The 27,870-nt window shown below is 38.1% G+C and overlaps 1 protein-coding gene across 2 annotated transcripts; it reads left to right on the top strand.

Annotated features, from left to right (window-relative positions):
* The first annotated feature begins 77 nt into the window (after positions 1-77).
* On the top strand, positions 78-27,826 carry LOC146666180 (sucrase-isomaltase, intestinal-like). 2 transcript variants are annotated; one of them, XM_085414034.1, is made up of 48 exons: positions 78-170; positions 3,513-3,633; positions 4,089-4,174; positions 4,427-4,547; positions 5,294-5,403; positions 5,564-5,715; positions 6,615-6,786; positions 6,964-7,063; positions 7,313-7,425; positions 7,527-7,652; positions 7,769-7,900; positions 8,146-8,265; positions 9,939-10,052; positions 10,213-10,297; positions 10,680-10,797; positions 11,501-11,672; positions 12,479-12,595; positions 13,287-13,441; positions 13,862-13,946; positions 14,084-14,140; positions 15,617-15,741; positions 15,950-16,038; positions 16,279-16,328; positions 16,572-16,754; positions 17,235-17,369; positions 18,025-18,231; positions 18,328-18,482; positions 18,756-18,924; positions 19,460-19,556; positions 19,879-19,991; positions 20,485-20,610; positions 21,096-21,224; positions 21,371-21,487; positions 21,599-21,661; positions 21,738-21,854; positions 21,947-22,037; positions 22,143-22,281; positions 22,959-23,092; positions 23,271-23,305; positions 23,480-23,596; positions 23,955-24,103; positions 24,562-24,646; positions 24,817-24,873; positions 25,017-25,141; positions 25,420-25,508; positions 26,196-26,245; positions 27,047-27,214; positions 27,409-27,826. In XM_085414034.1, exons 2-48 carry the CDS (start codon positions 3,513-3,515, stop codon positions 27,484-27,486), a joined length of 5,448 nt encoding a protein of 1,815 aa, XP_085270160.1. In that variant the 5' UTR covers positions 78-170; the 3' UTR covers positions 27,487-27,826. The 2 variants fall into 2 exon arrangements, with proteins under 2 accessions (XP_085270160.1, XP_085270162.1); XM_085414036.1 differs by lacking the exon at positions 78-170 and adding an exon at positions 178-297.
* Positions 27,827-27,870: the final 44 nt, after the last annotated feature.

The following is a 27,870-nucleotide window of genomic DNA, read 5'->3' as shown; positions in this document are numbered from 1 at the left end:
TCCCACTGCAGGAGGTGTCTTTTAGGACCTCATTTTGGCAGAATGACACATGTAGAGACAAACGGCCAAAGTTCACAGAGTGAAAACACTACCAGCCTCACTATTGCAGCTAGCGATCATAACCAATTTCGCCTATCACCAAGAGAAGATAATCTTCCGTCTCTTTACAGGTGAGTTGAAGGACAGGGCAAAGCTTCATAACCACACCTCCAGAAGAAACACTTGTGTTATTGGAGGAAGTATGGCCTGATTTATCCAGTGAATGATGGTCTTTCACAACATCGTGGCAACCGCTAGGTACTGTCCACTGTTTGCCTTTTAAGCACTTTAGATGCTTTTATGGTTTTAAAACCTTAATCTTAATCTGATTGAAGTAACTATCAAAGCTGAATACTAATAATTATTGCCATACTCTTGATTTATGAGTGTGTGTTGAGGACACACTTAAGCATGACACAGCATAAATTTTGTGTGTGTGTGCTGTTGATATTTTGTAACTATTCCATTCTCTTGGGACACAATAAAATGCTGTAGATTTATGTTTTTATTACAGATTATGATCACCAACAATAAATGCTGAGCCTATAAATAATTGACCAAATGAATGCCATGGAGAATAACATGTTGTGCTTTCTACTGTGGGCAAATGACTTTTCCATTATGCTATATTCGCCATTGATCAGATTAGACTACAATCCTTTACATATTATGTGACAAAATGATAACCATGTTGGATATTGTTGAAATGTAAATGGCCTACTGCAATTCTATCAACCCTGCACTTGTCACTTGTCCATTTTTCTGAGATGTTGTTAAGGAATAATAGTTTTTAATAATCCTGTTTGTGCAAAAATAGTATTTTCTGAATGTTAAATGTTTTGGTATTGCTTTTTTAGATTTATCTAAAGAAATAGGCACAATTTTTGTGGTTTTGCAACAGGCTGCTAGTAACAAAGTGCCTCAAGATACATTTTAAAAATATTTTCAGTGCTAAGTTGTTATGTGTAGGCACAATGTTGATTCATCAATTGAGTTAGGGGACTTTTTTTTATACACAAGTAATTCATAGAAAATGGTAAGCTATAATGGACAGGACTAAAATGAAAAAGCAACCAATTTCCAAAGAAAAAAAATTCAAAAGCCCTCCAGAAAGCCTGACGAACTTCTGCTCAGGACCACAGAGCTAGCTCAGGAATTTTGCCCAATGCTTTATGCTTTATTTACGAATTCCTGAGTTGTAGTGCAGGATCCTATTTTTTTCTTTTCTTTTTCATTAGTGTTGAAACTGAGGTGTAACACTGGATCTAGTGGATTTTTGCCACATATTAACAAGCCAACAGAGGTTGCATTAAAACCCATTATTACTTCCATAGTTGACTTCAAACCCTTGGAGACATTCTAGTTATGCAGCTATGGAATTACTTAACAACTGATAAAGACAACATCTAATATTATCAGTCAAATACACTTAATTCACTGTGCCGGTGAACATTTTTGATTTCTTTCATATGCTGGCTAACACTGTAATACTTGAGTGTGTAAGGTTGTAACCTAAAATGACAATTACCACTGTGGTAATTTCTTTGTGAGTTCTTTGTGCTTCCTTCCACGTTGACGAGATTCCCATTTCCAGATGCATGGATGCTGATAATATTCCCACCCCTGTGTTTCGCTGTGGGGATGGTGCTCTTTGGGTCTCTCCCTTCTTTTTCCAAATATAGACAGCATCTGTTTGAGCTTCCAGTATATATATTCAGAGTTATTATAGTTTTGTATTTTCTAAGTAGTTTTATTTTTATTTAATTTTGACTTTTTTGTTTTTAATTCGGTTTAGTTTCAGTTAGTTTCCAGAGCAGATTTTCTTATTCCAGTTTGCATGTTTGCATTACAAAGTTAAAGCACATCATTGCAAAGCAGTGTTTTGTGCTAAGCCTCAATAAAAAGGTCAGTTTTTCTGGGATCTAAGAATAATGACCAGGACATTTCTGAAATAATTCTGTTATTGTGTGCAAATCAAAATAATTTATGCTTTTTCAAAGAAAACTAGTAAATTTAGAAATGTAATGTTGAAAATCTCTTGCTTTGCTAAAAAAGTGTTTGGAAGAGGCCTAATAAATGTTTCCTTATCTGTACCTTTTGTGTGTGTGTGTGTGTGTGTGTGTGTGTGTCTGTTGTAGCTGATATTTAGTAACTATTCTGTTGTGTTGGGACACAATGCAATGCTGTTAGGGTGTTTTATTGTTATTGTTGATTTTAATCAAGAATCAGTCCTTTGATTATGTGTTTATTGCAGCATGTGATTATCAACAAATGCCAAGCCCATAAATAATTGACCAAATGAACGTGCCTTAGAGGCTAAAGTGCTTCACTTTCTAGAGACTGGATTTTTCTATCGTACAATATTCGCCATTTGAAACTAGTTCTCAACCCTTCAACATATCAATGAGTGCCATATTGCTGTTGCTGAAATGTAAATGTGCTACTGCAACTATGTTACACATATTTTTTTATGAGTGTAATTGGTTTTTTTTTTTTTAATTATTTGTGTTTTTTTGTCAGTTGTCTATTTTTCTCGTATTTTTAAGGAGATATTTTTAAAAAATAATCCAAACCAAGCCAACTTTATTTATGAAGTGCTTTAAAACAGCAAGTGCTGACTAAATGCAAACATAACATATTAATAGTAATATATTAAAAAATATATATTGCAGGGGATGCTGCACAGTGATAAACTGATAAAATAACATCCCAACATCTCAAAAGTTGGGATGGGAGAGAGGCTATGTTCATTTGCTAATTATAGACTACTAACTATGGGTTTTGCTAAGTCATGGCTAAGTATGCACAATAATCTTTAGTTAAATTCTAACCACACAACCATGTCCATGCACAGTGTGCATGATAATGGGGTGATTTCTAACAGCCTGCTAAGCAGATTGTAGGCTACACTACTTCTATCGAATGATAGATGGTTTATGGCTTTGGGACCTGCATGAAACACACGTACACACACACGCATACACACACACACAAAGTAAAGGGGGTTGAGTCTCTGTGACAATGCACAACACTCCCTCATCCTCTGGTTTATAAGGGTGCTACTGCTGTCAAACTTTGAGCACTTGGCCCCAACCTGTGGAGGGAACCAAGGTAAGACCACAGAGGCAGGCTGTTTAGCTGCTCAGCTCAAAAATATTACTACTTATACCTTACAGTATGGAGGAGAGTACACTCGCGTGAAACCTAATTGCTTGATGGGTGCATCTGCAAAGATTAGGCTAAGACTGTTGAACACTGTCTTCAATATCCAACTTTAGGTTTATTGTAGTCTCACATTCTCGTTCTTTACTGTAGGTAATTACATTTTCTGTCTCAGTTTTGCAAAGCCTTTGCAGAAACTTCAAGGTTGATGCAATGAAAATGTGAAATGTTAAACTTCTTATCCATTCCCGGGTTTTAATGATTATTGGCCTTTATAGTGTTTTGCTCATGTTCATTTTTGTGTGTGCTAGATGGGGAGGAGACGCTTCTCTGGCTTGGGGGTGACCCTAATGGATCTGTTCATGCCGATGACCGCGACTGCAATCACCTTTTTAGTTCTGTCTGCCACCACAGTATCTGCTGTCAAAAAGGGTAGGTGGACCACCGAGGCATGTCACATACCTTTAAATGATACCTCCTTTGAATCGAGTCCTTCATCCTGACTGCAGGCAGACAATATGCCCACTGGATAAATATCTATATACCACAAGTGCATATTTTTTTTAAAATCCCTGTGATGTGTCTTTTAGTGTAGGTAGTTCTGTTTGCACATATACAAATTACTCTTACTCTGATTTCAGTGTTTTTAGCATTTTTCTTTTATTATTGTTTTCTTATATATCTCTAGTTTGCTTTTTGTTTCTTCTTTACCCTTAAAATATTACATTACTTCCTTCTTTGCGTGTTTGATCATGATTATATTTCCCAATGCAGAGAATAATCTCCATATCAATTTACACTAGCAAAATTGCAGCATTTACATTTTATAATATTGATTTGATTGCTTGGCTTCAAGGAGATATTTAAATTTTTTTTGTTGTTGCCAGGAACAACTAAAGCATTTGTCCCTACCTGTCCCAACATTCCTCTTGGCGAGAGAGTAGACTGCTTCCCTGATCCTGGAGCTTCCCAGGTATAAGTCACCATAGTTTCCTAGAGTCCAAAGTAATGTGTGAACAGAATATGTTTTTTTCCCCCCTCAAAGAGCCTACACAGAAAAAAAGTTATAATCAGTGGGTAACTACTAACGTAATTTTTTTCTTGCACTGCTTATAATGTCTATTTAAACATTTGCAGTGGTGACAAAAAGCAGTAGTAATACTAATCACAGCATTAGTGACATTAATGCGGATAATAATAAAGACAACAACAATGCACTGAACAGGCGAAATGTGAGGCGCGTGGATGCTGTTGGAGCCCACGGGATGAGAGTAACGTTCCCTGGTGTTTCTTCCCAACCAACCATGGATACACCGTGGAATCGCAGGATTCATCAAGCCCTTACGGTAAAACACATTCCCCTCTTATTCTGTCCTGTTTTGGGACTCATGTACTCACTAACAGAGGAAAATTAAGTGGCCTTCTAGTTAACCGCCACTTGTTCCTTCCACTTATCTTTTTCACATAATTTTTCTTTTCCTTTTTCACTTTTTTAACTTTGCCTATGGCAAAGTTTTTGGTATAAATGTGGCACTATTAACAGGTTTTTCTTTTTTCTACCCTCATGTGAAGTGCTGGGTATTTCATGCATTTTCCATCCATGAGCATAGTCAGATATGCATTATGACGTGAGTTTAACTGTCACATAAAAATGAACTAATTTCTTTTTTACTACATGTAAGTTAAAATGTCATCAAACACGTTGACATATTAGCGCTGACAACGTACTCGATAAGCTCTGCACCCTTTTATCACTGAATGACTAAAGTATATTGTTTAAACAGATTCCCATTTTAATTCACCCGACAATTTTAATGTGATGCTACAGCTGTGGAATGAGACAGGAATGCTTGCTTATAGTGAATCATTAGATCGTTAGGTTTATGTCTCTAATGTTACAATTTAAGTGCGCTGGGACACTGAGACGACTGTTAAATGGAAGTATGTGAATGTAACTGAATCAAATTGAACTGCTGCTGGTTGTCTGATACCGATGTATCCAATTGATTTCTATAGTATGTGGATATGATGTATTATGTGGATGATATATTAACCTTCTTACCATCTTATTGTCTTCTGTTTAATTTTGCAGTTCTTAAAGCAAACCTGATAAGAATGGATTCTCCGTCTTTATTCGGTGGGGAGATAAAACAACTGTCGCTTGAGGCAGAAATGCAGACAAACAATCGTCTCCGATTTAAGGTGAACACTTACACCGTATGCAAATCTGCAGCTTACAGATATATTTAATGGTCAAAGGATTTGGATTAATGAAAGGATGCTTAATACAAAAATAGCAATATACATGAGAAATTGTTACTGTGACTGTGAGATGAGGCCTGACTCCTTTCCTCTCCCTCAGATCTACGATCCCAACAGTAACAGATTCGAGGTCCCCCATGAACACATCAGCAGTCTTCCCAGTAACCCATCCATTCCCATCAGCAGCACACTGCAGGTCACACAGAAACCCTTTGGCCTTACTGTGCGCAGGAAGGAGAACCAGAAAGTTGTGTAAGCAATCACTCTGCGTAGGTGCCGTGAGTATTTGTTGTGATGGATGGAAAATAGGGTTGTGTATGCACATATGCCTGCACAAATAAAGACAGACGAGGATATATTTGTTAAAAAATTTATTGCAATAGAGGCTTGTTGAAATGATAACTTATCAGAATTCTGTCGCTTTAGACAACAGAGGATAGATACTAATAGATTATCAATGATTCTGTGCATCATTTGAAATCATTGTGTAAGAACTTCTGTAAGATAATGCCCATGCAACACGTGATTACTTTGATGGTGATACAAGTCATGCTTGGCTGGCCCTAGCTGACACCACATTGATCAAGTACTCCTCAGATAAGATAAATACAGATAACAGAAGAATGGAACTGGAAACGTCAGCAGTGTATGGCTTCTTTTGAAGACTAGACAAATGCTACCCAGAGGCCTTATTAGAGATTAATGGGCTGGCCTGTCTCTGTGTGTTTTTCCTCCTTGTTGTTTAATTTGCTCTAAAAACTCATCTCCCAGAGTAATTATGTTTACTTCTAGTTCCATTTCACTCTAATTCCTTTACTTACTTCACTCAAACATGAAGTCATAATTCTGAGTAATCATTAATCCTTAAGTTAATCATTAAGGAAAATATCTTTGGTATCAAGTGAAAGCATACCAACCAAGAACATTGCTTTTGAGAGATCCCATTAAATTTAACGTTTTACATTGCACTTATTTAACAGAATTACATGTAATCGGATTACTTAAAAGTCAGCATTTGGGCAAAAATAGATTTTTTTCAGGGTTCTTTGTTTCCCTCTTACCTGCTCTCCCTTTCCCCACATCCCAATGTATCAGTCTGTCTTTACACTTCCCAGTGATCATTTAGTCCTTTGTTTCCTCATAACGTTCAGGTTCGACACCACAATCGCACCACTGGTGTTTGAAGATCAGTACATACAGCTGTCTGCCAGACTTCCATCACATAATATTTACGGACTCGGGGAGCACGTCCACAGGCAGTATCGCCATGACACCAACTGGAAAACCTGGCCAATTTTCACCAGAGACGCTTTCCCTAATGGGGTGAGGACAGCATGCACATGTTGCATGTGCTTCTTACAAGTCTGTTTGCCTTCTCATAGGGCCTATAATTGAATGCCTTGTAAGCTGATTATTCTGTGTAGTCACCCCCTCAGTTTCAGTAAGTGTCCCACATGCCTCTATTGTATACTCATTTGTCCCACTGTGGCTTCTCTGCAGGGAACACACAACCTCTACGGACACTATCCCTTCTTCCTCTGTCTGGAAGATGAGAGTGGAAAGTCATTCGGGGTCTTTCTCTTGAACAGCAATGCTATGGGTAAAGACATATTCACACAAATGCAAGAACACACACTAGCAGTTGATTAAAAACCAACAGAAAGTGTAAAAAAAAAACCCACCCCACACATATATATTCTGAAAAGGTGACGCATTTGCAAAAAAAAAGGAAATAAGATAAAATAACCTTTAATAATCAGACACGTGGGAAATTTGTGTGACTTATTTTAAAATCACAACATAAACTTATATTGCTATGATTAAGCTACTTTTTTCTGTTTGTTTCCAGATGTGACACTGCAGCCTGCCCCAGCTGTGACCTACAGGACTATTGGAGGGCTTCTTGACTTCTACATTGTCTTTGGTGACACACCGGAACAAGTGGTGCAGGAGTTCCTCGAGGTGATTTTACTAAATGCAAAACATGTGGCGCGAGGTTTCTTGTTAATATTGTTGTGTGGCTCACTAATTACATTAAAAACACTTCCAATTATGCCGTTCAGCTCACTGGCAGGCCCGTCATGCCTCCCTACTGGTCACTGGGATTCCAGCTTTCTCGGTGGAACTACACCAACCTCGACATAGTCAAGGAAACAGTGGAGAGAAACCGTGCTGTGGGCCTCCCATATGTAAGATTCAGTCTGTTTGAGTTTTAAAATTCCTTTTATACATCAGACTCTCATTTGAGAATTGAAAATTGCATGGACATAGCATATCAATGCAGTGTTTTTTCCATCCCATGCAGGATGTCCAATACACCGACATAGACTATATGGAGAATAAAAAAGATTTCACCTATGACAAGCTTAACTACACTGAACTTCCTCGGTTTGCTGACTATCTCCATGAGAGGGGGCAGAAATACATCCTTATCCTGGTAAGAAGTACTTTGTGGCCATATTGGGTGTATTTATGTAACCTAGAAAAATAAGAAGAAATCATAAAAACTTCAAATCAAAAACAGACATCAAAGTGTTTAAATCATTACTTCTAGCGCACAGTAACATTTGCTACATCAGCAACACCAAAGAAGAAATGAAAATGACGGCAGTCGTGTAATTTTTATGAATTTATTGATTTGATTTGAGCATATATTCTTATGACTGTATCATTTGTCCCCAGGATCCCGCAATAGCCACCAGCAAGAGGGTTGGAGATGCTCCATATGAGTCTTATGACCGTGGCACTGCGAAGAATGCTTGGGTCACTGAATCAGATGGGAAGACTCCTCTGATAGGAGAGGTGAGCTACATTGTACAAGCCTGATATTCTGATGCATCAAGCGTATTTGCTTAGCAGCACCTGTCTGCTACTTACTCTGTTAATGATATCAAATACCAAAGGTACCACTCCTTTTATGTACTTAATCTTTTTTTTTTTTTTTACTATATATTTACTATATGTTACTATATATTTTTACTATATACTATTATGTCTTTTTTGTTTTCTTTTTTTTTGTTTTTACCTGGAAGACCAGTAAAACTAGACTATTACAGTACCATCATATGATATTGTTGTTATTGTGACACAAAGTCACAAATTTAGTAGAAAAATACATGCTGTATACACCCTGTGTTCATCCACCTGCATCCGCTTGTCTGGATCAAATGTATTTGTGTTACTTTGTGGTTTATGAGTGCACACATATGTGTGGTTTGTGCTTTATTTACATATGTTGTTGTCTTTCGGCTATAAAAACAAAGGTGTCTGCCGCGGGACCTCTGCTGTTGCTGCATTTGTAATGAGGGAGATACATAAACAGACCTGGTATTTATTCTGCTTTTACAACCAAGCAAAAATTGCTTGGAAAGAACAAGATAAAAGCCTTTCCTGGTGGCACAACAATGTTGGCGTGCATTAGAACATCATAGCAGGACCTCACTCAAACATTTCTGAACATTTCTGCTTAGTTAAAAAAGATGAGCGTAAACAGAGCAGCGGGGAGAGTGGAGGGTTTAAGGAAAAGGTTATAAATGTAGACAAAGACATGTGCAGAGAAAGGGTAGGTGCAGATAGATGGACACAAATAACAGATTAGAAGAAAATCTACAGGGAAACAGATCGACGATCGCACTGAGTGTATGGTGACATACACAGGAAGCAAGACATAATGAGGGAGAGGAGACAAAGTAGATAGATGAATAAAGGATAGATAAGATGGAAGGTAGAAAGAGACTTTAGAAAGGCAGTACGCACAGGGTCTGATAGAGACATGTACAAAAAAGACCATAAAAAGGCAATAATAAAGTGACGTATGGAGTTACAGCTGCTGACATTTTATTTACACTCCTGTCATTATAAGTACGCAGCTGGAGATGATAAAATCTAGTCTTGAAGGAAAAAAGATGGCATCTGCAAGGAACTACCAGTAAACTTTGACCTTGAATTTCTGACCATCTGCTAAAAACATCTTCCTGTCATCCTAACACGCACACACCAAACCTCCACTCTTCTCAGTGGATGAATCATTTTTCTCAATGTGCATCACTAACGTTGACTTCAAACAGACATGTCTACAGATTCTTATTGCATTATTGATTCTCTCCTGTTGCTCGGCTCATTTGTCTCTTTAGCCCCTTTATCCTTTACCTTCTCTCCTTTTTCTGTATCGCATCATCATCTCTGTTCTCTGTTATTCCCACGCCCCTAAACTGTTCCTCCAGCATCTTCATAGGAACACTGATTTCTCACTCAGAGCTCATAATTTTGGCTGTTCATGCCATCTCATGTTGTCTGCATATATGTTATTGTGTAAACTAACCTCTTGCTTTATTAAACGCATGTTAAAAAAGCTGTTAAAGCTTTCTCCCAAACCTGGAAGGTCAGGTGTATAAACAAAACACTGGAATATGAGTTATGCCTCAAAGTTTTAGGGTTTTTTTGGTAAACATCATGTCACATTCTCTCCCTCCAAGGTGTGGCCAGGGGAGACCGTATTTCCAGACTACACCAACCCCAACTGCATCGATTGGTGGGTGGATGAGTACGAGCGGTTCTCCAAGGAGGTCAAACACGACGCACTTTGGATTGTAAGTCAGTTGTAAATACATAAAATGAAGGTATTATGCACACAGGGGCTGCTAGTCAAATTGTGGGCTGGACATCGGCACCAATAAAGAAGCACCAAATAAATTTTACTCTCTAATTTCTTGTATATTTACAAGAAAATATTCTCATATGCATTTGCAGGACATGAATGAGATTGCTAATTTCAAGCAAGGATCATCGAAGGGCTGTGCTGTTAACAAACTCAACTACCCTCCCTACATTCCAAGTAAGAGACATTGTTTTCTATGTTCTGGTAAGCCATGATAATGCTACATATTTCATGAAATAGGATATATCATAGAAGTGCAGCTGAACGTCCAACAATAGCAAACATAGTGAGTTCATCAGGCATAGTGGATCCCCTGTGAAGAATTCTGAAAATGAATCTTCTGCCATGTCTTTTGTTCTGACTGTTTCCCAGACAGGAAGATCATAACTATGAAAAGCAGCTTCCCCTGATGCCACCCTTTTTATTGCTCTCGTTCCACTTCCTATTAAAGTATACAGTACATCAATGCCTATCTCATCCTTTCACTCTCTTCCTTTTCTGCATCCTGTATTCTCTCTGTGCTGCTTCTAACTTTCCCCTTATCTGTTCTCTCCCCCAGAAATTTTGGATGACCTCATGTACAGTAAGACTCTGTGTATGGATGCCAAGCAAACCTGGGGCAACCACTATGATGTCCACAGTCTGTATGGCTACTCTATGGTCCTGGCTACTAAGAAGTGAGTACACAAGCAGTGTGACATACATAATCTTCAAAATCAAGTGATGTAGAAGCAGAAGTTACTGACCCATGGCCCTCAACATGAGTTTAATGATAATTTATGTACACAAACCTAGAAAGGCGCGCTGATATGAGAATCTGGTAGGGGCTGGCAAACAGTTAAAGAGTGATTTGTACAGACTGCCTGAAATTCATGAAAACAGCTAGTTGACTGCACAGATACTTAAAATAAACACCTGACTTGTAAACACATCTGTTTAGTTTATTCCTAATGCCAGACACATTGCATTAGCAGGCTTCATGCTAGCTTTTTTTTAGCGCTAACCTTAGCATAACATTAGCATAACTAATGGAACCTTAGCATAAATCCTGCTAATGCAAATGCCCATTTATGATAGATTAAATATCTTACATACTGTGCAATTTGCCTTATCTCTAAGATTGAAAGGTGCTAAACTGGCTAAATTTCAGAGTAACTAAACCAAAGAAAACCAAGAAAGAGTGTTTTTAGATTAGGGGAGACTTTACATCTCCTAATTCTCATTTCTCTAAAAGTACAGTATTACCCCTCATATCCACTTTTGATACCTGTTTCTCTGTTACTTGTGCATTTTTGCTTTTTTTTGTCCCCCTGTCCTTTTGTAACTTAGTGATCCGGTATCATCTGGTTGTCTCCTTTCTTTCTTCTCTCCATCCCACAGAGCTATGGACCGTGTGTTTGGAGAAAACCGCTCCATGATGCTGACCCGCTCTTCCTTTCCAGGTGTGGGAAAATATTCAGGTCACTGGCTAGGCGACAATGCTGCCACCTGGAATGACATGAAATGGGCTATCCCTGGCATGCTGGAGTTTGGGCTCTTTGGAATACCCTATGTGAGTAGCAAACCTTCAGAAAAAATGTTAAATGCTAGCTGACCAAAAAGCTTTGAATATAAACAAAAGAAAGATGTTTAGCAACATATAAAAGTATGATAATAACATTAACCATTATCACACACATATGACATGTGCAGATGCATAGAATAGGTAAAGAAAAAAATAAAACAGAGGGTTTCACAAACTATTTCACGGACACATATATGCCTAGTTCACAGATTTCAAACAACAGTAGAAAAACAGTGAGTCAGATGTACACACACACACTTCCCCAGCTGTGCACATCAGGCATTTGTATATACATGCCAGGGACTCCTATTGGAACTGTATCACTGCAGCCTGCCTTTTAGGTTTCTCAGAAGACACATATAGAACACAGGGCAAAAGGGATTTGGATCATTTCCCTCCCATTGAGCCTGCTGTAAAATGTGACCAATAAGTAAATAATAGAAAGCAAACAGTCTCTGCAGAGTGGCCTTTGAATGCAGTCTATTTTTTGGACTCAATTGTGCAATTAATGTAAATAAAGATTACAACCAACAGCTACTGCCAGTAAATCTCAAGTGGACTGAGCCAAGATCAAGAGAGACATTTCAAAAGACAAATAAGGGGCTAAGTTATCACATTGGTGCCATTTTGGCTACTATAATCTAGAAATATTTCATTATCAAATCTGTCTAAAATCCTTGACATTCCCTGTTCTCGGAGTTTGTCAAATATTATTCAACTTTCATTTTTCCAATACAACAAGATACACTTAAATTAGCTGGTTTTGGCTAAACGTCGATGGAAATGTGTTTCAGATCGGAGCCGACATCTGTGGTTTCTTTGACGACTCCCCTGAAGAGTTGTGCCGTCGCTGGATGCAGGTCGGCGCTTTCTATCCCTTCAGTCGGAACCACAACGCTGAGGGCTACAAGGTACTCTAAAGGCAGCTTTTTCTGTCACAAGTCTTATATCAGATGTCACTTTTTGCCTGTTTGGTCTAAAGTGCTGCAGGGTATACACTTCATTTCATTTCATAACACTTTATAGGTGCTGTAGAGCCCGAGCAGTTAAAAGCTTTGCATAGCTGGGGAGAGACAGCTGAAGTGTGACCTTTGCTTTGCCCTACTCATGGCACTCATCACATCCCATACAGCTAGTTCCAACACATACACAGACGCACAAACGAGTTATGGGATTAAAAGATCACCCAGATCAGATTAAGGACCACAGCCTGCCCTCACCACTGTCACTGAACTAGCATCACGCATAATTTGTTTTCATTTACTAGCTGTCTTTACGAACTTTACCTCTGGATCGCTCAAATGTAAAAAGTAATTAAAAAGCGTAATGTAAAAGTAATTTTGTGATTATTCATTATGAACAGGCCTAATGTGTATTTGTTTGCACTGCCTCACCCATCCTTTTGACAGCTTTATTGCCACTCGATTCTTCTAATTCTCTAGTCCTTCTAAAATCCTCTAGTTTTTTACTTCCCTCGCCCCTTTGCTGTTTGATCACTTTTCCATTAGTTTATCAGTAAACCCCCCCACAAATCTTTATTTTCTTTTCCCATTACCTGTTCCTTATTAGCCTCATCCCTTTAATCCGTCTTTCTGTCTCCAGCCTCAGGATCCAGCTTCATATGGCGCTGACTCAGTACTGGTGGCGAGTTCTAAACATTACCTGACGATACGTTACACACTTCTGCCTTACCTCTACACAATGTTCTACAAAGCCCACACCACGGGGGAGACTGTTGTACGTCCCGTCATGCATGAGTAAGTCACTCAGCATATTGTCTTAAATCAATTTAGTACCAAATAACAAAAGGAAAAATAACGATAATAATGAGATAAAAGTGATTGTGACATAGAAGTGAAAAAATGATTGGAGATTACTCCAATGATTCAATCATTGTAAAGCATGATGGAAAACTGGCATGATTAGCCGATGTAAGGACAGCTAAGCTATGAGGCCTAAACTGAAAAACACAGACAAATTAAAAAGAAGGTATAATCAGCAAATAAAGACACAGAAACAGTAACAATATATAAACAATATGAAGCTTCTTTTTTTTTTAAAAAGTTGGCATTAAACAGTGGAACATTAAACATATAGACCTTAATCTAAAATATATTTTAGTCAGTCACGACATGATGACAGATATCTAATTTCACTTGTATTCCTCCTCGTCGTAGATTCTACTCTGATAGTGAAACCTGGACAGTGGATCGCCAGTTCCTTTGGGGAAAACACCTGCTCATCACACCTGTACTGGATCCTGTAAGTGAACACACACAAACACACTCCCCTACTCATCTGTTTTCTTCTTTTCCTTCTTGCTCTTTCTGTATTTAGATATATAAAATTATGAAAATGTGAAAATGGCTAAAGACGCCTTTTGCTCTTGTGTTGTTCAGGGCGTAGACATGGTGTGGGGATATGTACCAGATGCTCTGTGGTATGACTATGAGTCGGTAAGAACATGTTCTGGTTGATTAAAATGTTTTCCATAAAGCACGACTATTTCCTTTAGTGTGATTGTCTTGATAGATCTATAGAAAAAAAAAGCAGTTGTATAATTAATTCAATTTGGACACTGCACTACTTTCAGGTCAAATTCTTGCTGTTTTCAGGAAGTTGTCCAAGCTAAGTGCACTTCCAAAAGTAACTGTTTTTAGGTACAATTGCCATAAATCAGACAGTAAAGTATGAGCAGCTGTTAAAATGTAGCAAACCCAGTTATCGAGTTAAAATAATATCTTCAATATAATCTGAACAAAAAACAACTGCCTTAAAAATCCCATTGAGCTGAATTAGCACAATAGGTATATAAGAAAATAGATTAAAAAAGAAAGAGATCAGATAGATGGAGCATCATGTTACACTGTGACAAAAACATGTTTCACATGAAAGTTCTTTGTTTGAGATCGTGAGACTAAGGTGATAAGACAGAGTGGGAGTGAGAACAAAGAGCAAGAAAGAGGACAAGGAGAAGAGAAGAAAGAGACAGAAAGATAAAAGAGGTGTTAAGTTCCTTTGGGACCTTATTTAGGCGCCATGGCGGTGATGGAAAGCATCCACCGATCAGATGAATGATTACGCTGGCTGTCATGCTGCTGGACCCTTGTCCTGGTTAGTCCCCCGTTATTATCTGGGTAGGAGTATAGAAGAGTGGAGGAGTAATGATGCAGTGAAAGTGACCATGAAAAACAAGCTACAGAGCAAAGAAATACTGCAAAAACAAATCGATAAGCAGTGGAATGAAAAGAAAGGGCAAACGTTGGACAGCACAACACAAAGACAGCAAAAACCAGAAACAAGAGAGAAAAACAGGACAAGTAGAAAGGAAGATGAAGATTAGGCTGCTGTGAGCATGTTGTCTTCAAGTGATTAGATATCAACTGTGGTTGATTGTGGGCCAATAAAGAAATGAATGGAGGATAGAAAGACAAAACAAAACAAAGAGAGCAATGTGAAGTTTATCTTTATAATATTTTGAAAACCATTTTAACACCCAAATGTCATGAAGCCTGTCGTCTAAGGTAAGACACAGGTTTAAAAGTTGACTGATATATAATGAGGTCCAGTGTTATTCAACATAATGTAAGGAAGTCATATATTAGTGCTTAGTCCACTTGTACAAAATGGAACAGCTACTCTACAAATCATAAGTCTTTTACTAATTATAGTGTGCTATAAAGGACATATTTAATTATTATGTCCTTTTTTTAGTTGATACGCCCCTTCTAGTTTTAAACTGGAGTTTAAATAACAATTACTAATGATGACTAACAGATTTGAGGGATCAGGGCACCCTGATTAAATTGAAACTGAACTAAAACACAATTAAAAATCCATATCTAAAAATGAAAAGTTAATTGCATGGATTATTTAGCACACAAGAGGAAAGTTAGGGATATAATATTTTATTCTTCTGTCCTTCTGATCAGATGCAAAAGCTAACAGTCCGAAAAACACACATGGAAATGTATCTACCAGCTGACAAGCTCGGATTACACATCAGAGGTGGAGCTATCCTCCCCACACAGGAACCTGATGTCACTACCACATACAGGTATACACACACACACACACACACACACACACACACACACACACACACACACACACACACACACACACACACACACACACACACACAAATGTGCGCATAATTTTATACTGCACAATTCTTTCATTTTATTGGACTATATTCATTGGATGGATTTGTTCATTTATTCATATGTTTGTAATTTTACATTTGTTTCTGTATATTTAACTAGTCGGCGTAACCCAATGGGTTTGCTCATTGCTCCTGATGACAACGGCAATGCAGATGGGGAACTATTTTGGGATGATGGAGATTCCAGAGGTATTATCTCTTTTCTCATCTTTTGCCTTTTTGTTTGCAAATGTGTTGTATCTGGGGCACTACAAGTTTGGTTGTTTGTTTTTTTTTAGCAAAAAAAGTTAATTAATTGATGTGACTCTGAAATCACTTTCAGTTGGCTCACTTACATTAACAAGTAGAAGTGAGCCACTTTGCTATGTACCTGTGAATCACTCGTGTTCATCTACTCAGACAAAGATCTGCACATCCTTCTCTTTACAGATACAATTGAGAATGGCAACTACATCCACTACAAGTTCTCTCTTAAGCAGGTGAGTTCACCTCACAAAACCATGCAGCACTTTTTCAAATCCAGCCGACATGTTCCTTTCAATCTGCGCTAAAGTTCAAAGTTCCAAACCACATGAGAATTTTAGCTTTTCCTGTCCATAATGTGCATTTCTCATATGTTAACATTACTCGAGGGCAACAGTGAAAATAAATGCTGTATCTCTTAAATCTGGGATAATGTGTAGAAAGTCAGATCGTGTGATTATGTATCTGCTGCCTTGCAGGGAGTTCTGACTATGCAGGTGACCCATGCTGGTTACAATGATCCGAACAACCTGAAGTTTGACAACATCACTATCCTTGGGATACCCGTTCCTCCCGTGTCCATCTCTGTGACTCATGTTGGCACCACAAACTCTACTACCACATTAGAACCCAGCAACATCCACCACGATGGAGACAAGAAGGTAAACACATGAATGTGCATCGACATGATTACGTACAAAATAAATGTAAAATAAAAACAACATTACTGTTTTTTTCATATCGAAGGAAATTATGTTCGCAAAAAAAGTTAATGTACAAAACACATGGTGTAATAGTGCTAGCAATGCTAACACCATGTTACTGTTACTCACGTGTCAGCAGAATGTATATTTTAAAACGCCACACATTTATTTTTATCTCCAGTTGAGCATCAGATGATCAATGCAGAGGCAAAAGTAAAAAAAGATTTACAATATTATTGTAAGAATAATTATTAATTGCTGTAGGAACAACTAATTTAGAAACATTACAAATAATTCTGAAATGAGAGGACATCCATCATCAAGCCCACATTCTATCTTGAGGAAGCAGGTTTTGAGCTCACTAGCATGGGGAAATTTGAATTCAGAGACAGCTCAGAAAGGATCACCGCAAAAACATTTTCCTCCCTTAAACTTCAGGTGCTGTTCCTGCGTGACCTCAGACTGACCCTCGGGGAGACCTACGTGTTGGAGTGGGAAGTGATACGCATCGACTGCCATCCAGAGGAACATGCGGATCAGGCTAACTGCGAGGCCAGAGGCTGCATCTGGGATGTAAGTAAAAAATGGTCATATGCTCACATACACATGTGTTTTTCTAAAACACAAGATAGGTGCATATGACAACGAAGTATAAACTTTTTCTAAATAATTTATTAAGCAAGTAATCCTTTTTGAATCCTGTTATTAATTCAAAATAAAAAAAATTCTAAGCTTTGATCTGAACTGTTTATGGTGCATGACACCTGTTCTTACTGCCATAGTGTCAGAATCAGGTATCAGGTATGAACAGGTAGAAGCACCAATCATGACTGGAGTGAGATGGGTGCATATTCAATTCAATTCAATTCAGTTTTATTTAAACAGCGCCAAATCACAACAACAGTCGCCTCAAGGCACTTTATATTGTAAGATAGACCCTACAATATTACAAACCAAGACAAACCCCAAAGTCATATGACCCCCTATGAACAAGCTATTTGGCGAGAGTGGGAAGGAAAAACTCCCTTTTAACAGGAAGAAACCTCCAGCAGAACCAGAACCGGTTGGGGTTATTAAAAATAAGATAACGTTTCTATTTAAGCCTTTGATGTGTTGCTTTTGTGACTATTGCTTTAAATTTGTTAATTTTGTAGAGTCTCCCAGCGATTTTAGAAACAAAGTTGCACATATTTAAAATCTCTATGCTTTCTTTTATTTCCCTACGTAGCCAATTACCAGTGGACAAGGCCCATGGTGCATCTATCCTCAAGACTATGGTTACACTGTCACGTCAGTACGGGAAAGAAGCTCGGGCATGACACTTGACATCACTAGGAACAGGAAGTACAGGAGCAGCGGTCGTCCACAGTCACGGGATATTGACACACTCCGTGTTGAGATTAATTATCACACCGGTGAAATGCTGCAGTTCAAGGTCTGATTTTGCTCATTTATTTTTTTGTTCAGCCAATGGTGCATCTGTATTGATTCTACCTATATGCTAATGCAATAACAATTCCTCCGCATTCAGATCTTTGACCCAAACACAAAGCGCTATGAGGTACCAGTGGGATTGTCACTTCCTGCCACTCCTGAGACTGATGAGAACAAGAGACTTTACAAGGTGGTCATTGTGAACGAACCATTCGGCATCCAGGTCATTAGGAAAAGCACAGGAACCGTAATGTGAGTATCTTGGCTTGCATTTCCAAAAAAGTTGGAAGTTGGCATGCTGTGAATTAATTGTTGATTTTATTGATTTTTTGACCTTTCACACAGTGATTTCAAAATATTCTTCCTACTGCTTATTTTTAGTACTCACTTACAGAGAATTTAAACTTCTCTAGTTAAATAAAGCAAAGATAGGGAGAAAGGATGAAATTATTTTGTAGATATGTCAAACATATCGCAATTAACTCCCTCCCTCTCTCTCCCTCACTCCTCTGTTGCATTTCTTAGCTGGGATTCATCTGTGCCAGGCTTTACCTTCTCAGACATGTTCATCCAAGTGTCAACTAAGCTGCCATCTCAGTATGTTTATGGTTTTGGGGAAACAGAGCATCTCACCTACAAGCACGATCTCAACTATCACACCTGGGGCATGTTTGCCAAGGACCAGCCTCCTGGTGTAAGTATCACACTAACACGCATACTGTAACATCGCACATGTGTATATGTATCTGCAAACAATGTAAAAAAACGAGTGCTACTCTCTATTTGACAATATTTAGTTGTTATTTCTACTCTTGATGCAGAGATTAGAGCATAACTTCCCTGAAGGAATGGTTGAAAGGTATAGATTATTTAGGCATTAGTGTGTTTCATCAAAACTGGTTTCATGCTTGCTGTATACAAGAGCACCCTGCACTAAATATCTTTAGCAGCACGAGCTGTAGAGGCTATAGAGATGACTTGTAAAGAACCTGCCAGAGAATTTAAAGCCCATTCATGATACTTTGATGAGATTCTGTTGACATGAGAGTTCACCATGACACCATCACTTTATGTCCTTGACATTATCATGGGTAGTTGCTAAGCTTAAAAAATAGCTCCACAGGGTTCAGACAACTGTTAAGGGAAATAAAACAGGGGAGGGGCGTGCTATAGTACATGTTAAACATGGTCCACACTTGATGCTCACCTTTTGTGTGTCTCTGCTGCAGTACAAGATGAATTGCTATGGAGTCCATCCTTTCTACATGGGCCTTGAGAACACAGCTGATGCTCACGGTGTGCTGCTGCTAAACAGCAATGCAATGGGTAAGCGAAATACACACACATCACGTTGGAACTGATGAATAAACACTATTGCTGGTCCACTTTTGCATCTACACATAATCACACATGCGCACATGTTCCTCTGATGGGGAGATATTTGCATGACCAGCATCACAAAATAAGCACACCCCTGCTTTTGTGTCCTTTGTTTTCATCCCATGAAACATAAACAGATGAACGTGCATTACACATACTGTTATATCCATACATTTCTTGCGAGGATAGTAATTCCTACTGTAAATTTAATGTACATTTGAAAGTAATGAAAATGTCACGTAAATGTCTTTTTTGCTTTGTTTTGTAGATGTGACCTTCCTACCTGATCCAGCTTTAACCTACCGAACTCTGGGTGGCATCCTGGATTTCTACATGGTCCTGGGACCTACGCCCGAGTTGGTGGTGCAGGAGTACACTGAGGTACGTCTTCTGGACTTCTGGTTTGTTTGCGTCTATGTAGTTTGTGGGGTATATCGTCATGGTAACTTGTGTCGTAGAACTAAGCAGAGCAGGGTATGCTTCAAATAAAAAGTTCCCGTTGGTTGCAAACAATTTTATATTGTTCTGCAATTACTAATATATGAAACTGGATACCTATTTGTATTTGCTCACCTTAAATCAAATTCACACGTAGTCTAAGCTTACATTTTTATATGTTTTATTAATTTGCTCTCAGATGCTAATCGTGTCTTTTGAGAACCGTTCACAGTCAGCATTTTTGCCAGCTTTCCTTTTTGTGCTCCAAATAGGCTAGATGTAATTTACAGGGCCCTGACTCTGGGCAGCTGTTGATAAAATACAGCACCTTACTTTTTTGCTTCATTGTGCACTCTTATTTAGCCAATCCCGCATAACACCTTTTTCCCTGTGCTTAACACTTTTTGACATCCTTGTTTGTTTTTCTTCTTAACAGTTGATTGGACGACCTGTTCTACCTGCCTATTGGTCTCTTGGGTTCCAACTCTGTCGCTATGGTTACGCCAATGACAAGGAAATAGCAGACTTATACAAAGACATGAGGGCAGCTGCTATACCCTATGTAAGTTCATGGAGACAGGATGTTTGTACTTTCTGCAGTTCTGTGGCAGAATATATTATTCAGCGATGGAGCAAGTGTGCACACCTATGATATTTGTTTATTTAAATAAAAGACATTTAATTTATGAATGCTTGTGAAAAAGAGAGAAAGTCTGCACAAAGTTTAATAATTCAATTCTTTAAACATTCGTCTAAAGGAACCATTATTTGTTATGACATATTTATTAATTAAAACCCAGCTAATGATGCCTTGTTAGCAAATGATTTATAATTTAAATACTATTCCTGTTTTCATTTTAAAACGTGATTTAGCTGTTTAGTGCTTTAGTAATGGGTTTATTTAAAAAACAAACAAACAAAACAACTTTAAATAAAAGTTAACTGTATCCACTCACTATATAAAGTGCATTCAGGTGAACATGTGGCAGGCTGTTCAAAGTTAGTTAAACATCTGTTCATTTGAGCTTGAATTGCTGTCTGTTCCAGGATGTGCAGTATGCAGACATTGACTACATGGAGCGTCAGCTGGACTTTGTCCTGGACTCAGAGTTTAAAGGACTGCCTGCACTCGTTGACAGCATGAGAAAAGAGGGCATGAGATTCATCTTCATCCTGGTAATGACATATTAGTAACCACAGGGAAGAAAAAAAGATGTTTGAATGTGATGGTAGTCATTTATATCTGCAAAGGATAAATGTTATTGAAAAAGTAGCCACTGTCTACCACTGGACACACAAGACTTGTGCATATTTATTTCCAGGATCCCGCTATCTCAGGCAATGAGACCCAGCCCTACCCAGCCTTTGCGAGAGGCAAAGCAGCAGATGTTTTCATCAAGTGGCCCAAACACATCAGTGATGGAATTGTGTGGGGCAAGGTAAGAAGGAATGAAAGGTTACATGAGGTTGGACAACATGTGTGTAGCTCAGTATGTACTGTAAAATAAAGCATTTAAACTCTGTGGCTTTTTTGTGGCTTTCTTCTACAGGTCTGGCCTGATTATCCCAACGTTACAGTAGATGAGAATCTGGACTGGGATACCCAAGTACAGGTACAATAATATCCATTCACCTCACCACCTCAGATATATTTAATATGTGCCTAAACTTAAGACTTCTCACCTCCAGCTCTACAGGTCATACACCGCATTCCCAGACTTCTTCCGGCCAGAAACAGCACAGTGGTGGCACCAAGAAATCAAAGAATTCTACGAGAAAACGATGAAGTTTGATGGCCTTTGGATCGTGAGTGTCCAGAAGTAGAAAATGTAACAAAGGCACCTTTATACCAGATGTCCTTTTCACTCTCATCATCTGGACTTTACCTTTCCATGCAGGACATGAATGAACCTGCCAGTTTTGTCCACGGCACAGTTGATGGGAAATGTCTTGGTGATCCAAAACTAGAGAACCCACCATATATGCCACGTAAGGCTGAATGTTGTCTTTGTTCATCCTAATTAGATTACAATAATAAGAATAATTAGGTTATTAAACTCATTATGTTTATCTACATGTGCCTGCATTTTGCAGCCTTGGAGTCCAAACATCTTGGCTTAAACCACAAGACTCTGTGCATGAACAGTGAACAGATACTCAGTGATGGAACGAGAGTCAGACACTATGATGTCCATAACCTGTACGGATGGTCGCACACCAAGCCAACCTATGAGTAAGTGAATATGCGTTTATATATGTGCCGGTTCATGTGTGTGTGTCGTTGCATATCTGTATGCGTGTTTTTGTGCGTTATTGTTTTCTTTCCTGCTGACATCAGTATCTGTGCAGGTGCTGTTATTGTTTTGTATTTAAGAAAAGCAATTAACCATAAAAGGTCAAGCGCTTTTTTTTATTTATTTATTTTTTTACATATTAAGCATCCAGGATATTTCATCTGAGTAATGCAAATCATGCCAAAGATCTGTTTTAATATGTTGAAGCAGACAAAATTGTCATCATAATCTCAATCCATAATTGGAATAAAGTCCATATGCATATAGATGAATAAAAATAATGTAAATGTAAGACTGAAAATTCATATCTTTCAGCATGTTTATTTAACTTAACAATGTGAAAATACATTTGTCCATGAAGTGAAACACTTTTCTCACCGCAGAGAAGAATTAGCTGCAGAAAAGGATACGCGGACGCTCAGGCTGTTAGCTCAGTTGCTTTAGCTTAATTTAATTTAAAAAATAGCACCTTGGATAATTCATTTTTATAATAAATGAATAACTGCTTTAAAAGAAAGACGACACTTTTATGTTATTCTAATTGCTCGACTATGTATGCGCACGTGTGTTATTTGCATGTGTAAGGCAAATATGCTTGTCCTTCTCCTTTGCACAGTGCCCTTCTGGACGTGACTGGTAAAAGAGGCATAGTGGTCACCAGGTCCACCTACCCCTCTAGTGGAAAATGGGCTGGACATTGGCTCGGAGACAACAATGCCAGCTGGGACCAGCTTTACAAATCCATTATTGGTACACATACACATTTATTTTTAATTTTACTCTTCTGCATAAAATGTGCTGTTCATAATTGTGTTTTGAAAATATATATTTTGTCTTTAACACATAGGTTAACATGATCCCAAACCCCTAAAACGAAGCAAAAACTCTAATCAGTTTACATAATTTCCAATGTTTCTTTGCTCTACAGGTATGATGGAGTTCAGTCTCTTTGGAATCCCTTACGTAAGTATCATCATCTCTCCTGGCTTTGACCCTCTGAGTGATCTTGTACTTACTAAATAACATACAGTAGCTTAAATTGAGTTTCATTATTTACATCTTGAAATGCAATGTGTGATTTAATTCAACATGATGCTTAAAAATACAAAAGACTTTGGGTTTGACTCTCTCTTTCAGACCGGGGCAGACATTTGCGGGTTCTTTAATAAACCTGACTATGAGATGTGTCTCCGTTGGATGCAGCTGGGTGCTTTCTATCCATACTCACGCAACCACAATGGCAAGGGCAACCCGGTGAGTGGGTTAAATATGCATCCATAGAGATGGATTGGATTGTGAATTTTAAAATCAGCTTATTTGACTTTTTCAGGTTTATATTTGTGCAGTCTGACTTAAATTACTAAACCATCATTGGATCTTAAAATCTAAAGGTTTTAAAATGTATTTTTGCTCTTGGATTCAGTGCCAACAATTGAATTATTTCATTATCTATAGAATTAATTTATTTTTACACCAATCTGGGAATTAGGAGTTTGTCTAGTGTCATGAACAGTGCCATGAAAATGGTGCTTTTACTCATGAACTTTGCTTTTTTTGAAGCTGAAATTTTGAAACTTTTAAATAATAATGTGTTTACATTTTTTTCTTTTAGAGACAAGATCCTGTTGCTTGGGATAAACCATTCGCCGAAGCAAGCCGGGATGTCCTGAACATCCGTTACACCCTCCTGCCCTATTTGTACACGCTGATGTATGAGGCACATACAAAAGGAAACACAGTGATCAGACCACTTTTGCACGAGTAAGCTTAGATCACAACACACACAAATACACAAACACTACTAACAAAACATCTCTGACTGGCTGCAGATGTTCAGTTAAAGTGGTAGATAAAACTCACTTTGGTTACCCATGACTTTTGTATGGAGTTTAAGTAATTTGCTCATGAGAATAACTAGAACTGGTAAGAAAGTTAGAATAGTTTTTCTTGACAATTGCACTTCTTTCATATCGGCATTTCAAAAGCTCTCTGAGCAAGGCACTGCATGTGAGATGATTAGCTACACTTGGCAACTTCCAAACATGAACACGTGAAACTCTTTGAAAAACAAGATCAATTTAAGTGACTCTTAAAAAGTTGCAGCTGGTATTTAAGGAGCTGGCTGGCTGAGTTTAATTGGCTTTCATCTGGAAGCCACTGAATCCTGAATGAGTGCTTGAATACTGAGGTTTAATGGCGTCTGTGCTGCTGTATCGCAGGTTTGTGGACGACAAATCTACATGGGAAATCTACAAACAGTTCCTTTGGGGACCTGCCCTACTTATCAGCCCCGCACTTGACCCGGTATGCTGTAACACACACACACATGCACACACACACACAAACACACACATGCACATACACGCACACACACACACACACACACATACACACACATTTTTTTCCCCTTTTTCTTTTAAATGTCTACACCATTAGTGTTGGGATTGATTGTTTTTATTTGCGACTGATTTCAGGGAGTCACAAATGTGAATGGCTATCTTCCCAACGCACGCTGGTATGACTACCACACAGTAAGTATTTGTCTATAGCAATAACATTTAAAAGCAAATATTTGTTATCAATGCATTTGCATAATTCTGTTGATTAAAAGATGCCTTCACACTCTACCTGTGCCTCTAGTACTTTAATAGCATTCAATCATTTCTTTCATCAGGCCGGAGATGTTGGAGTGCGTGGCCAAATGATTAACATGCCGACACCCTTGGACCATATTAACCTGCACATCAGAGGAGGATACATCTTACCCTGGCAGAAGCCCGAGAACACTACATACTACAGGTGAGCACACATTATGCCCCATACAGTTAGCTACAGGTCTGCATCCTGTGTGTAGCGTGACCTGTGTGCTTGTTTGTCGGTTAGTGAGAGAGAAACACATATTGCTTGTGTGTTTGAATGTTTTTAAGTGTGAGTGGGAATGAGAGGTGGGAGACTCAGGTGATGATCATTTTCAACAGTAAGGAGATCAGGCCCCTGTTTGTTCTCAGCATCAGGTTTAAACAGACGGTGTCCTTTAGATATCTGCTACAAACATTTCCACTGCTTTTTTTTTTTAGCCGGAAGAATCCTCTAGGACTGATCGTCCCTCTGAGTGACAGCGGCACCGCTGAAGGATCTTTATTCTGGGATGATGGCGAGGGAATTGGTAAGTGAAAGGTCCCTCTTAAACACCTACACCTATCAACACACCGAATAGCATGGGGTTTGACATTTAATGTATGTGTTTATAGAGTGATTATTCACACATGCATATACACACAAACACACAGAACACAGTGCTATTTTATTTTAACATTTTAGTAATCCTGTTAGTCAGTAGATAAACATCTTGCCAGCTCTTTGTTGTGTTTTTCTTTTAATGAAAGGCAATGCTGCTTTGTCAGTCCGTCTGCTTAAATTGAAATACTTCAACAAACATTCCTTTGGACTGCTATTAAAATTTAGAGCTACTTTTTTAATCCCCAGTCCTGATAACGAATGGTGATTTTCTAGCTGTCTTATTTTCTTTTCTCAATGCATTACTTGCTTACCTGGTCATGGTGTCATTCATCCAACCAGTTCCATGTTCACTTATTCACGCCACCAATTAATTATTCACCCATGTGTATATTTACTCTGCATACGTTAAGCCAATTATCTACTTATTTTACTTAATTGTTATTGTTATGGCTCGTCTGCTTGCGAGTCATTACTATGTTACATCATTTTTATATTTTCTCCATTTAGTCAAATGAATATCAACTCAAGTCTTCATCGGCACAAATTCTCACGTATCCGTAAGTTGTCTCTGTGTCAGTTATTTTGTTTTCATGTTCGCATTTTCTCTCCTCAGACACGGTGGAGACCAACAAATATCTTCTGATCTCATTTTCAGCACAGTCGGTGAGTTCAAGAGCCAACTACGTATCGTGTTTTTTTTTCATTGTCATTATTACTGTAAATGCATGCTTTAGCATTCAAAATGGCCAAATTAAGTGGATGTCAAAGGCTAACTGTTAGCAGTTGGTGGTTTGAAATATGTTTTTCTTCAGATAAATTTCTAACTTTAGAAAATATTTTGACACCGGTATTAAAAAATAGAAAAGAAAAGGGAAAAGAAAAATGTTTTAGTGCTTTAATGATATAATATTAACACATAATTTTAATTATGTCAAAGCAGATAAGTGACCATTATAGTAAAAAAATGATAACTCAGTAGATGCTTTCAAATTACTCAAGAGCAAAGGTATTTTGTGCTTAAATTTTTGTGGCTTAAAATGAACATGCTTAGTCAGAAGAGAATGAAATGTTGTGTTTCTTCTTCCTCGACACCATTTAGTTAAATAAAACAATAAAAGCCACAATGTAGTCACCACCAGTTTTGTTGGAAGGTTTCTGCAAAAGTTCATGTTTAGCAGTCAGACAAGCTCAAAGCATTTCTTTCACAAACCTGAAAAACTTGGACATGATCTCAGAGTAGATTTAGTATCTGTAGATACACCAAAGGGCTTAAAGTGTCTTCCAGTGCCGATTGTTGTCCAACATGTCATACAATTACCGCAATCCTGTAAAACTGATAGCTGGTGGAATTTATTATTATTATTATTTTGTTTATCAGTGATACAGATCAAATATGTAATCATTTGCACTGGATGTATTTGGTTTTCATTAACCCTCCTCCTTGTCTCCAACCCTCTCATTTAGAACACCTTGTCCAGTCAGGTGACCCACAATGGTCTTACTGCTGGTGATCGGCTGAAGCTGGGCGTCGTGAAGGTTTGGGGTGCAGGCAGTACTAAGATCACAAAGGTTACCCTGACTGTAGCTGGAGTGGCACATAATCTCACCCCAGAGCACAACGTTGACTCCCAGGTCAGTGCATTTGTGGGATGCTCATTTTTGTTATACACATCTAAACACTGTAGGTTTCTCTATTTAAATGTAAATAATTAAAGAGCGTTATTATTATCATTAATATTATACAGCTCACAAATAACGAAGAACAGGCCACGTTAAATGAACGAAAGGATTAAGTCGCCCTCTGTTTTCTCTGCCTCTTCTTATAGGAGCTGATTATTGATGCGACTTCAAAGGATGTTTATGTGGATCAGCCTTTCATCATAACATGGCAAACCAGTGTCTGAGTGCGCTATTTGTGTTGACCTGTAAAAAATTAAGATATCTATGACTAATGATGGAGTAATTTAAATTAAGAAGTGAATATAGTGCATTTTCTCTGAACATGAAATCTGAAACCTCAGTTTGTACCAAGTACAAGAGTGAAACTGTCCTGTTTACTACTGTTCTGCACTTCTACGTAAACGTCAAGCTATATTTCAGAACATTATCCCATCCACCAACTGCTGTTGTTAAAATGTGCGATACTGTAGAATCAGTGATAAGAATAATGGTTTAGCTGCTTGTGTTAAATGAATCCAAGTGCATTAACTGTATGTATTTACCATCATTCTGATCTGATAAACAAGCCACAAATAAATCAAACAACTAAAAGTGTGTTTGTTGTTCTT

The sequence above is a fragment of the Rhamphochromis longiceps genome, linkage group LG7, assembly GCF_057381845.1.
Source record: "Rhamphochromis longiceps isolate RC_006_pf linkage group LG7, R_longiceps_female_GT1.1, whole genome shotgun sequence".
NCBI lineage: Eukaryota > Metazoa > Chordata > Actinopteri > Cichliformes > Cichlidae > Rhamphochromis > Rhamphochromis longiceps.
This window is presented reverse-complemented; position numbering and strand designations above follow the sequence as displayed.

What these genes read in the sequence shown, in the direction of transcription:
- LOC146666180 (XM_085414034.1), top strand. Translation starts at nt 3,513, where the DNA reads ATGGGGAGGAGACGCTTCTCTGGCTTGGGGGTGACCCTAATGGATCTG. An exon ending in GGGCAGCTGCTATACCCTAT is followed by an intron (nt 20,611 to 21,095) that starts GTAAGTTCATGG and finishes TGTCTGTTCCAG; the next exon opens with GATGTGCAGTATGCAGACAT. An exon ending in AGTTTGATGGCCTTTGGATC is followed by an intron (nt 21,855 to 21,946) that starts GTGAGTGTCCAG and finishes CTTTCCATGCAG; the next exon opens with GACATGAATGAACCTGCCAG.